At 33.1% G+C, this 16,008-nt stretch overlaps 2 protein-coding genes and 3 long non-coding RNA genes across 9 annotated transcripts; 2 read left to right on the forward strand and 3 right to left on the reverse strand.

Moving 5' to 3' along the window:
• The first annotated feature begins 208 nt into the window (after window positions 1-208).
• Window positions 209-2,332, forward strand: LOC129940734 (transcription factor Adf-1-like). 2 transcript variants are annotated; one of them, XM_056049176.1, is made up of 3 exons: window positions 209-892; window positions 956-1,112; window positions 1,178-2,332. In XM_056049176.1, the coding sequence occupies exons 1-3, from the start codon at window positions 733-735 to the stop codon at window positions 1,518-1,520; spliced, it is 660 nt and encodes a 219-aa protein (XP_055905151.1). In that variant the 5' UTR covers window positions 209-732; the 3' UTR covers window positions 1,521-2,332. The 2 variants fall into 2 exon arrangements, with proteins under 2 accessions (XP_055905151.1, XP_055905150.1); XM_056049175.1 differs by having other exon boundaries at window positions 209-1,112.
• Window positions 1,792-2,619, reverse strand: LOC129943447 (uncharacterized). Its single transcript, XM_056052911.1, has 2 exons — window positions 2,406-2,619; window positions 1,792-2,339 (listed from the first exon to the last, which is right to left on the reverse strand). Exons 1-2 carry the CDS (start codon window positions 2,617-2,619, stop codon window positions 1,792-1,794), a joined length of 762 nt encoding a protein of 253 aa, XP_055908886.1.
• Window positions 2,620-7,822: 5,203 nt separating this feature from the next.
• On the forward strand, window positions 7,823-9,837 carry LOC129940667 (uncharacterized). 2 transcript variants are annotated; one of them, XR_008780738.1, is made up of 7 exons: window positions 7,823-7,988; window positions 8,195-8,365; window positions 8,427-8,514; window positions 8,578-8,690; window positions 9,024-9,061; window positions 9,439-9,580; window positions 9,700-9,837. It is a non-coding gene; the product is annotated as an uncharacterized LOC129940667 (long non-coding RNA). The 2 variants fall into 2 exon arrangements; XR_008780737.1 differs by lacking the exons at window positions 9,024-9,061; window positions 9,439-9,580; window positions 9,700-9,837 and having other exon boundaries at window positions 7,831-7,988; window positions 8,578-8,794.
• A 2,893-nt stretch (window positions 9,838-12,730) lies between these two features.
• LOC129940230 (uncharacterized) lies at window positions 12,731-14,012 on the reverse strand. 3 transcript variants are annotated; one of them, XR_008780640.1, is made up of 4 exons: window positions 13,868-14,002; window positions 13,429-13,680; window positions 13,129-13,372; window positions 12,731-13,047 (listed from the first exon to the last, which is right to left on the reverse strand). It is a non-coding gene; the product is annotated as an uncharacterized LOC129940230 (long non-coding RNA). The 3 variants fall into 3 exon arrangements; XR_008780639.1 differs by having other exon boundaries at window positions 12,731-13,372; window positions 13,872-14,012; XR_008780638.1 differs by having other exon boundaries at window positions 12,731-13,372.
• Window positions 14,013-14,089: 77 nt separating this feature from the next.
• LOC129940231 (uncharacterized) lies at window positions 14,090-14,392 on the reverse strand. Its single transcript, XR_008780641.1, has 3 exons — window positions 14,355-14,392; window positions 14,248-14,303; window positions 14,090-14,177 (listed from the first exon to the last, which is right to left on the reverse strand). It is a non-coding gene; the product is annotated as an uncharacterized LOC129940231 (long non-coding RNA).
• Window positions 14,393-16,008: the final 1,616 nt, after the last annotated feature.

Raw genomic sequence — 16,008 nt, forward strand, 5'->3', positions numbered from 1 at the left:
TATATGATATGAAGCCTTAAATAATTAAATTTTTGTTTTTATTTTTTTTTATTAAAATAATGTAATTTAAAAATATGTAGAATAATATGAAAAAGTTAATTTTTGAAATCTACTTCCATTTTTCTCAATCTACTTCAATTTTTTCCTTAAATCTACTTCCACTTTTTTTTGAGAAGTGGTAACGCTGACTATAAGTAAACGTGCGAATACAAGGAATCTCAATACGAGTGAACATAATGGAGTCTAGCTTCGTTTCGTTCAATTTTTCTCAGTTTCGTTAACTTAAGCACACTTAAGCAAGAGCGATCCCAGTCGCTCGCCGCATAAGTAAAATCTGACAGTTTTGATCAAATACACACAGGCTAACTCCACTGCATATAATTTCTCTCAGAATGTTTATCATAACATAAAACATCCAAGTATGTCCAAGAGAGAGACAAAACCTTCAGATATCAAACATATCAGATATCAGACATTTAGTTGGAAAGAAAAATCTCCTGTGTAGTTGGCACACAAACAGACAGTGTGCACATGGATATTTCATTCTGTGTTTCTGTTGTGTATTCTGTTAATGTCATTCTGTGTTGATTACTTTCATTATTGTTTATTATTATTGTTAATGTGTCGCGTCGGGTACAAATAAAACAATTAATCAAAGAAAAGTAAATATAAAAAAGTTAATACACAAAACAAAAAAAGGAAAAAGAAAATATAAAAGAAAAAAACAAAGCAATGGAAAACATTAATAAATTAGATGCAAAGTTCGATCTTATTTTAATAGAAGGTGTCCGAAGAAATAAATGTCTCTATGACAAAAGGGACGCCTTCTATTTTAATAAATTAAAAAAAGAAAAGGCGTGGAAGGCAATAGCTGAAGAAAGCAAAAGGACAGGTAAGCAATTCATAAAATATGTTAATTGCAAAAAGTATTTATTTACGTGTTTTTATATTCTAGATCCAGAATGCCGGTTGCGGTGGAAAGCCCTCCGAGAAAGGTACTCGAGGGAACTAAGGAAGCTTAACCAACCTTCTGGAAGTGGCGCTTCAGAATATTGCGTTTGGGAGCTGATGGAGGAAATGTGTTTCCTAAAAGATTCCATGCAGCCAAGGAAGTAAGTAAATTTTACTTTATTGTGTTTAAATTTTAAAGATTAATAATTTGTTTTTATTATTAAAGGACAATCTCCAACGAAATTGACGAAAACATTGAAGCAGCACAGTTTTTCAGTGATGATGGTGGTGCTACCGCCGAAGATTTTTGCACTGCCACAGCCTCATCAAAAAAAAGGAAAACTGCATTTGATGGGCTATGCGAAAAATTTGGCAAGGTAGTGGAAAAACTTGATGGAAGTTTTATCCCTTCACACTCAATCACTGATGATGGAGATGAAGAATTTGTATCATCCATTATTGCAATGACGCGAGCTCTGCCACCAGATGCAAAGGATGCCTATAAGATAGAAATGCTGACGCGAGTTACCCAGCTTAGGAGGCAGTATAGATCATTTGGGAGCATTTAGTATTTAGTGTTTCTGTTTCTTTTTTTTTTCAATTTTATTGTATTCAGTTTAAACAGTGAAGTATGTATATTTATTTGTATATTAATATAGTTTTAAGTGTTTTTTTTTTTGTTATTTTTTTTTGTAATAAAATTAATGAATTCTCGTGATTTAAAAGTTAAAAGAAATAGTTTTCTATTTTCTACAAACATGAAACCAATTGAAAAGAGGTGAGTCATTTACTGGAATAAACAGGACTACAAGCATCGGGAAAACAGTGAAAGAGTGTATTTCAGTTTTGAAACAAAAAATCACGAAGATTGTTTCTTATCGTGGTTGATGTTTTGCCACCATATTGATGAATGTTTGGCGATGGTGCTATTGATGGAATATTGGTGTTTACTTCCGTCCGCCATAATCCGTCATGCCGTTGACCATCAGAATCCTCACAATCTACATAATTGGTGGGACAATAACCCTCATTTTCTTTGTTTAGCATTATAAAATTATGAAGAGCAATACATGCTAAAATAATTTTCTCTGCGTTTTCTGGAAGCATATGTAACGTCGTTAACAAAATTCGCCAACGGGCCACTAATATTCCAAAGGAATTTTCAATTGTGCGACGAGCGCGAGAAAGCCTTTTGTTAAAATTTTCTTCTTTTGGTTGAAGAAGGGTTACGGGATATGGTCGCATAAGATTTGTGGCCAACGGGAAAGCAGCATCGCCCACAAAGTAATGCGGGATTTGAACTGGTGAGTCCGGCAAGTTTGTTGGCTGAGGAGTTGGAAGTTTATTTCCCAAAAGTTTCTTTCCAAAACAACTGACCTGAAGGATTTCTAGTCAGAAAAAAAAATGTTATTGATAGGTAAGAACATTAGAAAAAAAGAGTTTTGGTTTTTTACCACCGTCGCTTTGGCTTCCATACGCTCCAATGTCAATGTGGGTGAAGCAATATTTCGCATCGCAAACGGCCATAAGAACAATGCTGAAGAACTTCTTATAATTGAAGAACAGACTTCCACTATTGGGTGGACATCTTAGGGCAAAATGTTTGCCGTCGATTGACCCAAGACAATTGGGCATGTTCCACAAAGTCCAGAAGTCGTGGGTTATCATTTTAAAATCTTGGGTACTGGGTTCAGACACATAGATTGGGTGGAAAGCTTTCCACAATAGCTCTGACGTTTCCAGTACTATTTGCCGAACAGTTTCTTTCCCTAACTTGAACGACCAGGCCAGTGACTGAAAAGACGTGCCTTGTGACAAGTAACTAAAGAAAGTAAACAGTGAATGAGATGTGAAAGCATTGATTCATGAAGTGAACTTACAGAAGGAGGACAGCCAGCCGACATTCGGGTGAAACTGGTTGTCTTATAGACGTTTTTACCATGAGTGGTGACAACAAATTAAGCAGCAAATTGTACAGTGCAGGACGCATTCTGGTGTATATAAAAAATTGGCCACTATCAAGCTCTTTGATTTTCAAAAAGGTAACATGGAAAAAACCATTCCTTCTAATGTCCCTGTTTATTTCTCGCACAGCACAAGAATGTTTCCTTTTTTTTAAGCAGATCATCCATTTCTTTTAAAACACACAGTCCTTCAAATACTGTCCGTACTAGCTTTAATTTTTTTAAATTTTTTAATTTGTTATTTATTTCCATTTTTTTATTTTAAACAAAAACAGAAGTCCTGAATCAAAAAAACACACAAATTGCACAGCTGCGAATATTATTTTGACATGTAGATACGTGAGCAAAATTGCATTGTGGCTATCTGCAGTAATTTCGCAAACTTAAGTGAATTTTCGTTGGGTTTTTGACATAAGCTTATGTTTGCTTATGCTTATTATAGTTGGGCCTTAACAATTTAAACTTTAAAATTTTACGTTACAATACAACTGGATTGAAAAATAAGCTTATGTACCCCAATTTTTTTAATTATATTAGAGAATTCGATATTTTCATTTTAATAGAAACTTTTTTAATTAAAAACCAATATGAAATTTTTAACAATATGTTTAGAGAATACGAACTTGAGTGGACTGGACAGCTGCGTGTAGAAAACGCAAGAGCAAGTGACGGAATGGTGATAGGTTTCAAAAGTCATCTTAAACACATTTTAAAATTTAAGAGCACTGGCGGAACCTCCATCATTTCCTATGAAGATCAAGGCGAAAAAAAACTTAATTGTACCAATTTATCTTAATTATAACCATTGGAGTGAAGATTTTGAGGAGCTGGAGGATCTCTTGGGTCAGTTGAATGAAACAAATCTTCTGTTGCTAGGAGATTTTAACGCAAGGATTGGAAAAGAGCTTGGGTGTCCCACGTACTCCTCAGTGTTATCATCATGTTTGAACCAGCACCATGTCTCAAAAGATAATCCAAAAGATAGTAAAGGATCCAGATTAGTAGAGCTTTGTGATTCGTTCAACTTAACAGTTTTATACGTTCATTAGATCTTCAGGTCACTCAGTTAAAGAATATGGTATAACCAAAGGAAATTGGTTGAGAATTATAACGGATTTTAAAGTAGGTGCTAAAACTTTATGCCTTTAGTCATTTAAGTGAGAATAATGTAGCTGCCTCACATATAACGATGGATTTAAAGCTGCCCCCAAAATTAAAATGGAATGATCGCTTTTTGCAGAGTTACCAGCAATGCTTGAATAGGGAACTATATTTGCTGAAGGAAGTATCTCTAAGTCCATCCATGAAAGAATTACTATCTGTTATAAGAAGAGCATATCCACATCAATCTAACCTGCTTAAAACTCGAAAAAAAGCAAATCTCGTTTGATAAGGAGTGTGAAACGGCTCGAAATCTATCGTTTTCACTCCTAACCTTGTTTCGCTCATCTAATAATGAGAACTTAAAACTATGGTACGCAGAGTCAAACAATAAATATAAAACCTTGTGCGTGCAAAAAAGGCAAGCGTAGTCACTACACTGTCAATGGCAAGATCGTCTGCTGAATTTTGGAAAGGAATACAATTAGTAAGTGTGGCTAAGTTTACTATAGGGTGCGGTCTTAAGGCGTCTCATTTAAATAATTATTTTTCTTTTGATATTGTAATTTTAATGAGTCAATTTATGTTTGTGGTTTAGCTTAGTTATGCTAGCCGTAAACACATCGGGACTCAAGTCTGTCAACAATTGTATTTTGTGTGCACTTCCTTTAATCCTAATCAGTTGCATTCATAGCTAGGACCCTTAGATGCGTCTCTGACAGCGCACCCATCATGGTCAAAATCAGGGCAGGCAACAAAGAGTAGATGTGATCCAACCTTTTGCCTTACACCTTTAGCTGATTTTGAAGCCCAGTTAGTTAACCTTTAATGCTCAATAACAAGGCTAAAATGTCAGACTTGTTCCTTTGGGGCAACTGTTGGTAAAGCCTGTTTCGTGTTTCCACGATTTGGGCGTAGAAATATTTGGGATCTACGAATTTTTCGTAGTTTCTTTCTTGGAACTATGATCCCGGGTGTTTAAGATCTATTACAATTATTTCCGAAACTAATATTGTACATCTTAACGAAACTAATGGCAACGCCTCTAGCTTAAGCCAAGAGCAAATCGTCTGTAATCTCTTTCACTGCATACCGAATCGGGAATTGGGATTAGTCCTTTTTCAAAAATATTCAGATTTATATCAACATATTTTTTACAATCTTTTATATTAAAATGAATGTCTATAAATTCTAATATTTTTTTCCTACTAAGCTATCGAACATTTTGGGCTTCAGATTCGCATTTAATACATACATACATAATTAACTTCTATTTTTCTTACAATAGTTTTTTTTTATAATATCAAAGTCAATTCATTTAATTTTTCTGACAATAGTATCAAAGTAAATTCATTTTTTTTCTTCTCTCTTTCTTTCATCATTCTGTTATTTTTCTGGAAATTGTCTTAATTCTATTAAAGTAATTCGGCAGAATTTCTTTTTATTTTCTTCTTCTTCTATATATATAAAAATGAATTGCTGTTCGTTAAGTATCTTGCACATGAGCTACGAACTGCGAACTGTGGATGTTCGCATATTTTGACTTTTCTTTCACATGAGCTTTGTTTCTATTCGCAGACAGCGACGAACTGTCAATTTATAATTACCCTTTTCAACAAACAAAATAAGAGATATAATTTTGAGCTTAAGTTGAGCGCGAACAATTTATTCGTTGCAGTGTGGATTGTATGTGAAACGCAAATAGAATTTTACAGTTCATAGCAACCACATTGCAATTCGTTGCTAACAAATTGTTTTTACAAAATTGTCTTGTTTTAGAGAACAAAATGCAAATTTTATTATCCTAACATAAGTGTCGATTGGTTTCTAATAATTTAATTGTGTTTTTGTTTAAAATTGGCTTTTTGAAATGTGTAAAATCACGTTTGCTCTCACTGAAACTCGAGAACGGATGAACTGATTTATCTTATCTTAGTCTTGAAATGTTCGTGGAGGTCTAGCGAAGGTTTAAAAGGCAAGAAAAAATCGAATAATTTCCGGGAAATGCCTAAAACCAGCCCTTTTCTATTTCCCATACAAACGTTTTCGAAAGTCAATTTGAACTTTATTGCTATTCAATAAAGTTCATATCAAGTTATAATCACTCCCTATTGTCCAAGCAATTTAGGTGTGGTCCTAACGTCAAAGAGTCAATTTGCAATTTATTACCGCTGCATAAAGTTCAAATTCAATCATATCTATGAAAATAATCTTCGCGTGCGCTTTGGAGGATCTAATGTCGCGTTCCGAAAATAAACAAAATTGAATCGCGAACGGGACAAAAAATGTAATGAACTATTAGTACCACTGATTGCCAATTAATTTGTTCGGCTTCATGAAACTTTATTTTAGCTAACTTCAGATTATTTTTTTGAGTTTGATAAATCTTAAGTTTTATCACAAATTACGTTTCTGAACACAACCATAATATTTGAGGTTAGATATGACAACCAACTAATATGTCAATAATTTTGTCGCCCTTCAAAACAATTAATGGCTTAAAGGTTAAATCCAAAAAAATTAATAAAAAATCAGAACACGGAAAAAAGTATTACGATTGAGTGCATCCTTCTATCTTTCTGAGTGACGATTACCGCTACGTGCGCGAGAAGTTTCTTTACTTGTGTGATCCTTTGTGATAGTAACTTTCCAAGTAATGTGCTCTTTTTTTGTTGATATTTTGTGATAGTGACACTTTACTGTTAAGTTACTGTTTAGTGAGCGAGAAATTTTCTCACTTTGATTAATTACGTTACGATGCCGAGGAGAAGACTACCTGACTTAGGTCGTCGCAGTCAATCAAATGTTCGAAGTGCTACCTCACATCCACATGCTAGCTGAGGACCAGAGAGAGACAGATCAAGAAAATAGTCGTATCGCTATCACTGCTGTCGGAATGGCTACTATAGTAGCATTTGGCTCCTTTACTGTAGGAAGGGCTACTGTGCTACCCATGTCTCAAAATGGTTCCTTAAGACTCCACATAGAAAATTAATGAAAATATTTTTAAATCCTGATTTCTCACATCCCTGCTGCCATTCAAAATTTAACATCTCTGTTAAACTTTAAAATGTCATGTTTCAATTTCAACTGGAACACAAGTATAACAGTTTTGCAGTTGAAGTTCAATTCAATGCATGAGCAAGTGAGGTAGCGATATTTTTATCGGCATGCCATAGCTATATCTTATTCATACATTTTATTAAAACATTCACTGTTAGTTTAGTTACCGTTTGACAAACATTAATAAATTTCAAGAAAGGAGAAAATAAATTAAAAATGGAAAAGTAAGATCATAATTTTGGACATAGAGGAAATATATTATCTAGAGTCCCGACTTAATGGGTTTGCTCTCTTTCGGCCTACAAACTAAATTTAGAGAATTTTGCCCGTTAGCATAAGCATGTGTTAGTTCTCCCGTGCATTTCTTATGGGAAAATTCAGATTCTATGTAGTTGTTATGGGCTTTTGGTGAAGTTTGCACAATTAGGGGGAAAACAATGTGAGGTGAACTCAGCCGCTCAAAAAAAAAATTCGTTGAATTCAAAAATTGAAAAATGAATGCAATATTTTTAGAAAAATGAATTTTACAACTTCTTTTTAGTGAAAATTGTGCTAAAAATAATATTTGACAGCTTTTGGCACACAAATTCTATTGTTTTTATGAAAAATTTCGCTAAAAACAGAAAAAATCGTGCTGAAAGTATAAGCGCACCCTAGAACTGTAATGCGAACGTTTCTCAATTTGATTTATGTCAAGTTATGACAGATTAGCATCGAGGTGAGTATTTTGACAATTCTACAAAAATAAAAAAAAAACAATGTTTTTGATTGTGATCAACAAGAAAAAGTGTCTAGACTACCAGAAAAGTTTAAATAAAATATAAATTAATACAAATAATAAATTCAATATTTAAAAATTATAAATACATACTAATTTTCTTCTTGAAGTATTTCTTTCTCTATTTACAGGTAAGTTGGGTTTTTAAATATATCTAGCTATTTTATAGAAATAAAAATTATGATTCGATTGTGGCCAATTTGCTATTCCCCTGAAAAAAGTTTTTCTAGTTTGTGTAATAATATTTCATGGATATTTCAATAAAATCTAAACAATTCTTTTGATTTTAAGGACATTCTAATGAAATCTTGCTCCATAAAATTTTAACATTTTTCAGCTGAATTTCGGGAATTAAACTGGAATACCTACCTATATCATATCCCCATAATATAACCATGTACCTACATATAACATGATATGTTCTATTTGTGCAAAGTTCCCGCGTATAAAAAATAGACCACGACGAAAAACATCCATGTTTAATTAAAAAGTTGTTTAAAAACATGAGGTATGTACAAATTTGAATAAAATAGTATTGCATTTACTTGGAAATTTTTTTTTTTTTGCAGGTGAGACGATCCATAATTTAGAATCAATACTCTAATTGAATTCAATCAATTCAAAATTCAATTGAAATGTGAATTAATTCGGCAAGAGGTAATTGTTTCAAAACAGTAGCACTTTTATTCAAAGGAAATAAACCTTAATTTTTGTATGTAGTTGCAGCTTCTACTTTGTATGTACGAGTATGTACTCGACGCAAGAGTCCCTCCCAAACGGTGTTTGGAAACTGCTCATCACAAAGAAGGGAACCAAATATTTCAAGCTAGCTTGTATGTGCATCATAAAAATTCCATTAAAAACACTAATATGTTATATTTATTATATTTAAAATCACATAACAAATAAAAACTAAAAATTATGAAAGTCAACAGAATTTGACAATGTTTGTGTTCCATTACTTTAGAAAAAAAGCTATTTGAGATATAATTTTGAAAAAAGTAGGTAGTACATTGTTCGACAACAGATTTGAAATGTTGTTGGGACAATGTGATATTTATGGAGATTAGCATTTGTATGTACATACTATATGTATATAAGTTATTATTTTTGATTAATACTAAACAGAAAACTAGTGGAAATAATTACTAAAATTTCTTTTTTAGAATATTCTACATCATGGATATGGAAACTGATGACATATGTAAGTATTAATGACTTAAGACCAAAGTATTTAATAGTAAATTTATTTGTTGTCTACACTTTTTGTTTTTAAATTTTACTTTAAAATGAAGGAATTCGATTTGTGCAATTGAAATTGATCGCGACATACAAAAGGGGCTTTTAAAAATTTAATGGGTAGTTTTCTCAATATAGTACCAATAAATTAGAACAAAAAATAGTCAAACTAAAATATCTCTCGAACCAATAACGATCGACTTCATTTCAATGTTATAGTACAAATTTGTATAAACTTAAAAAAATTCACACATAGTTTTTTTTATAAATCAAAATTTACTTAAATAAAAATTTAGCTTCATATTAGTTAAAAATTATGAAATTTATTTGTTTTTGTTTTAGTGACGAAACAGCGGAACATAAGCTGTGAAAATGAACTCCCTATTGACGCCAGCCAAGCAGCATGTTCTACGCCAAAGAAAGTGTGTGTTCTTAAATGCAAGAACTTTACATCTCTTCATTGATGCCCGCAGGATGATGCAAGGTAGATATTTATTTTTAATATAATTATCTTAATATATTTGCTAGAAACAAACATATTTTTTATAACTTTTTTATTTTTTTTTAATAAATCGACCTTGCGAATTTCGTTTGCATATACAGTTTTCGTGATAAGCTGAGCGTTTTCTTTCACTTGGTAGACGGTAAAGGATAATAAAATAAGTCTTAGTTATAGTTTACATTAAGTTTTTTAATTTTTAATTTTAATTCACTATATCGTCTCGCGTTAGTTTTAATTAAAAAGTTAATCAATTTAAATGTATTTTAATATAAGAAATAAATAAAAAAAGAATAATCTCTTAGTCTTTAAGACATAGGTATTAGATAAGTAATTTTAATTAGTATAATTAAACTAGAATAATTTTAGTAAATAAGACAATAAATCCGGTTTAAATAAATGATATTATTTAATATAAATTGATAAATAACATTTTTTATTGCAAATATAGAATTTTAATTTGTAACTTTCTCGAATAAAAATAGCAGAGAAATATGGAGGGTTAGGCTCAATCTGGCACAGCTGAAGAAATCTCAAAGGGTGTGCAATAAGCATTTTTCATTTGAAAATAGAAAGCGTTTGCCCTTATGGGCTGTGCCAGATTTCGTTGCCCAAGATTCATCTGCTGATGTGGTTGCGGAAGAAAAGGATGGCCTGGAAGATATTGGCTACCATAGCATATCTTTTGGGACCCAGGACTTTTCAACCCAAACATGCCCTGTGTTGAGAAACAACACGCCGAAAAAGGTAATATTGAGAAAATCAAATTTAAAACTGAAGCAAAAAATTAGGCAGATGCAAATAGACCATGACAAAAATATCCGGTCTAAGGACTGTGAGCTTTTGTCCTTGAAATTAGAAATTGAAAAATTAAAAAAAAAAGTTGAGTCTTCCGCGTTATCTATGGAAAAATTGCCAACGGATGTTAGGTTAATAGTAGAGAACAGTTTAAGGAATTTTGACAGGCCTCCTCAGGGACGTAGGTATAGTATAGAGTTAAAAATGCTAGCGCTTTCAATTCTTTTTATTTCTCCTGTTGCACATAGGTTCTTAAAGCCGTTGTTGGATCTTCCATCCGAAACAACTCTTAGGGATTTTATTTCAACCTGGCCTAAAACTCCAGGTAATATAGATTTTAATGTCAAAAGCTTAGTGCTTAAAATGAGTGAGAGTCAGCTTCCAGACATTTACAAATATTGTTCCATCTCAGCTGACGAAATGTCCCTAAAAACTCATTTTGACTACAATAGGAAAAGCGATTTAGTTGTAGGTTTAGAAGATTTTGGCGATGACGAATCGCGTTCAGCCTTCCCAGCAACTAGTGTTTTAGTTATTATGGTCCAAGGTATAGCAAAAAGATGGAAACATCCTCTTGCGTATTACTTTGTTAGGAATAGTTGTCCTCCGTCCGTTTTAAAAAAACTTCTGTTCAAAGCTATCAATGCGTTGCAAGATAATAATTTATGTCCCGTGCAATTTGTTTGCGACCAGGGGTCGAACTTTAGAGGCTTGGCCAGGGTGCTAGACATCAGCCCCGAAAAGCCTTATTTTGAAGTCAACTGTTCCAAGATATTCTTTTTTTTATGATGTCCCGCATCTACTAAAGAGTGCTCGAAACTGTCTTCTTCAAAATGATATCATTTTTGCAGAACAGGAGAGAGCATCATGGAACGATATAATCTATTTGTACGATGTCGACTGTGCAAATGAATTCCAATTATGTCCCAGGTTGACTCAAGACCATATAAGGCCAAATAATTTGCAAAAAATGAAAGTTCGTCTTGCAACGCAGGTTTTTAGCAATACAGTTCATGCTGCATTTAAAACACGTTCAAAGTTTGGTCATGTCACTAAAACTATGCTTTACACTTCAGACCTTGTTTTATTTTTCGGAGATCTTTTTGACCTCTTTAATTCTTCCGTAAAAACAGCGCAACAAGAGAAGCAGGCAGGATTCACAGGTAGTGGTAATCAAAAAGAATTTCTGAGGTTTGCCGATTCACTTCTTAAATCCATTCGCGTAATTAGCAATGATTTAGGCGGCGAAGATGTGACCAATAAGCTTTCCTTTATAAAAGGCTGGATTCTTAATATTCAATTCCTTCGCTCACTTTGGGAACATCTTACCTCATCCGGTTTTGAGTTTTTAGAAATAATTCCCGACCTAGTTGTCAAGATTTCCAAAGCGCTTTTCAGAAAATTTGGGGTATTCAATACCTTAAAATTGTTAGAAGGGGCAATTGTAGTGTAGAAGAGGATAGTAGCTTAAATGAAATATTTAGTTCGCGTACAAATTTAAGAGGAGATATAGATTGGTTGCATTATGAGCAAGATGGTGATCCAGATAGCATTTCGAGGATTGTGTTATCTAACGACATAAGTGGAGATGAGTTCATTAATGAAAACAGTTTTGTTTATGTTTGTGGCTGGCTATATCGAAAATGCTTTCAAAATCATACTTGTCCTTATGAGTTACCAATAGTTTCAGATTCCGTCCAGTCGGATAGTTTGTATTTTTCGTCTCAAAAACAATTCTACAACCGGAACCTCGTTGCTCCGCCCACCGAGTTTGTGGAATACATAAGACATCTGGACAATGTGTTTGTAGAACATTTTTCCAGTCTGTGTCATATGAAAGGAGTTGCAGAATACTTTTTTCAAGCTCTACAGTTTGATCCCCATTATTCTTGCTGCGAAAACTTTGACCCAAATTTTCTTCTTAGATTTTTTATAAGAGTTAGAATACATTTTGTTATAAGAATAATAAATTTAAGAATTAAAGAACCTAATTTCAGGAACAAAATGCTCACAATAATGCATTTGTAATTTTTTTTGATCTGTGATTTTATTTTTTTATTTATTTATTTATTTTATTGTTTTTATTACCTTTTAATTCTAGTATTTATAAAAAGTATTAATATTTATTTCTTCAAGCATGGTGCAATAGGCCTACCGGGGAAACCGAACACCTTATCAAAAAATCGGTTAACGCACTGAAAAGCATACCTCATGGGTAGTGTGGAAATGCTTATATTGTTTTATCACTAGAACCTCATTATTATTATTATTATTGTATATTTATTATCATTTCTGTTATAATATATTATGCATAATTATAAAAAATAAATAAACACATTATGAATTGAAAAGAAAAAATATTTATTTTCAATAGAGGCATGTAACGATTAACTAAGCAAAGTAAGTTTAAAATTAAATGGACTACAAATGGCAAGTATTGAATAACATACATAAACAATCATTAAGATTCTTCAAACAAATATATTTACAATATGAATACAGGGTAGTATCTTCTTCAGTCAACTCTGTTCTTCCCTCATTTCATATTCAAAACTTAAAGACCAATGTGCAACTGTATCTCCTCAAATCCTTCCCTATTTTCCTCACCCTAGAACTTAACAAAACATAAAAGATTTTAATAGCCCCTTCAAAGCCTGAAAGTTGTTAAAAAACGCATTTTTAAATAATATTTCCTTAAATATCAAAACTAATTTTATTATAGCTTTGTGACATACGCGTAGCACACATATACGGCTTTTAGAGGCTATCCAATTTCATGAAACTCTCTAAAACTTTAAAGACACATGGCAAAACTTTCGATATATGCAATACAAGGGTCCAGGTTGGTACTCCGGCCTAATGACATTGTGTTCGCATTGTTGACACGCAGAGATCGCTTGATCCACAAACACTTCCACTGCGAATAGAGATGGGTTGGTTAATAGGCAGGTTGGCCATGACGCTGCTGAATTTTCTTGACTATAAACAAATTAATTTTCATTATATAAGGAAATCTCAATTGGAGGTTGACTTACTGTTTTTGATGTTGATTTTCTGTGTGAAAATCGATGGATTCAACTAGCCGACATCGTCAGTAATCGCCGAGCGACTGATCTGAATCTGTTTAACTTAAAGGGGATTCTTGTCGGGCCAGCCCATTTGCTCCGAATGATTGCCACCGTTAAGCCAGTGCAATCCTTAGTGTTTGAATTAAATTCACTTAATTTACAGTCAAGGCTGAAACTTTTTGGATTGTATTCTTGCGTCTCTGGTAGTACTCTTTACACCTAGAAGATGAGGATTAAGCTAGTTGGCAACGATATGACTGTTTCGATACGTAAGCCACCGTTAAGCCAGAGCAATCCTTAGTGTTTGAATTGAATTCACTTAATTTACAGTCTCTGGTAGTACTCTTTACACCTAAGAGATGAGGATTAAGCTAGTTGGCAACATTATGACTGTTTCGATACGTACTTACGAAATTGATCGAAAAGGGCGTTAGCGGTCGACTATTGCATGGCAAAACTTCTTCTTGTACTTGTATCATTGACTTGGTGGTTTTTTTGCTGATGGTTTTTGATGGCGACACCTCCACCGTAAACACCTGCGGCAGCTATGGACATTGAGAACACAATCTGTATCTGTCGTTAAAAACATTAATATTATTTTTTAAGAGAAATATAATATACACAAAACTTGCCTGCAAATCAGCACCTTGTTGCTTTGTCTCCCAGATTTCTTCAAGGAAAATGCTTCCTGCATTATAGTATGTTATTGGCAGCATCTAAAATGAAAAGACAGACCATAAAATAAATCGATTATTGTTGTACCTCCTTCACTTCAATTTGACTTACTTTTTATTTAATTAAGTGAACTTGTATATCCTCTCTTCATTATAAAGATTTTTGGTCTGAAAAATATCGAATTATATTAAAAATCAGACCAATTAACAAATACTTACTCTTAAAATCCGAAACCCATTGTTTTGTTTTGCAAAATGGATTGTAATTTTTGACAGGTCACAAAATTTCCATACATTTCTTTATAAGGGGAATCCCCCATTTTGCTTTTTTCACATGTATTCACCGATAGGGAATTTGAGAGAGTTCACCTCGAATAAAATTTGAGGGTGTTTCAGGTAGGACGGGTACCGGTCGGGACTCTAGATAATATATTTCCTCTATGATTTTGGATATGCATGGTTCCTTTATTAAAATATTAACATTTTGACAGGTTTTTAATAAAAATATCAAAAACCCAAACAAAACAACCACCACCAAAAGATTCAGAAGCTCCTCCACCACCATCGCTTCCATCGGTAAATACAGAAAAACCGTCTAGCTCAAGGTCAACAGAAGTATTAACGGAAAATGTCACCAACACAACATCTTCTGCAGTAAAAAGAAAGGATCCAGATCCAGCAGACACCAAAGCAAGCAAAAAGAGGGTAAGAAAATTTCGGAACGCCTGGCTCGAAAGTTTTGATTGGATAGAGGAAGGAGTTGGACCTAATAATACTACAAGACCCTTCTGCAAAATATGCAAGATTAATCTGCCAAATAATTATTCACACCTGGAGAGACATCAAGATTCCCAACAACACACAAAGCTGAAACAATCGTTAATGAAACAGCCACTGATCGATAATATCCAACATACAAAAAATTTCAAGACCAAAACAAATAAAATCAAAACAGCAGAATTGCGAATTATAATGTTTTTAATTCAATATAATCTCGCAATTTCGTTGATATCACCAATCATTGATTTGATAAAAGCTGTGGCTTCCGACTCCGAAATAGCTAAAAGTCTTAAATGTGGAAAAACTAAGGCGACGGAAACAATCAACACGATTCTTAATGAAGAAGGGCTGGAAGAAATTGGTAAAATTATTCGAAACCAACCATTTTCACTAATAATCGATGAAACCACGGACGTCAGCACAACCAAATGCTTAGTTTTAGTTGTAAGGTATTTCGATTTTGTTGTATGTAAGGTTAGAGATAAATTTCTGTCATTAATTAGTATAGAAAACTGTGACAGTTTAAACATTTACAAAACGATAGTTACTTTTTTTCAAAATATTCAAGTACCTCATAAAAACATAGTCGGTTTTGCATCGGATAATGCATCTGTAATGATGGGAAAGAAGTCAGGAGTGAAAACCCTTTTGCAAAATGATCAGCCGCATCTTTATGTAATGGGATGCATTTGCCACTCATTGCATTTGTGTTCCTCGGCAGCTTCCAAAAAACTTCCCTCCCATCTTGAGGCCCTAACCAGAAATATATATTCTTTTTTTGCGCATAGTCCTAAGCGAAAACTGGAACTGGAAGAGTTTCAAAAATATTTTTCAGTTGAGGTGCACAAAATTCTTAAGATGTCTTCAACTAGGTGGCTTTCGTTGGAAAACGTTATTTCAAGAATTCTTGAACAATGGGTTCACTGCAACATTTCTTTATTTCTTATGAGTTAGAAAGCAATATGGATTTGGCACATAATATCTGTTCAGAGATCACAGAAATAAATAAAACATATTTAAGTTTCTTGGGTTACGTTTTGAATATAACAAATAAAATAAACATTGAATTTCAAGCAGAAGCCCCAAAAATACA

This window comes from Eupeodes corollae, chromosome 1 (assembly GCF_945859685.1).
Source record: "Eupeodes corollae chromosome 1, idEupCoro1.1, whole genome shotgun sequence".
Classification (NCBI taxonomy): domain Eukaryota; kingdom Metazoa; phylum Arthropoda; class Insecta; order Diptera; family Syrphidae; genus Eupeodes; species Eupeodes corollae.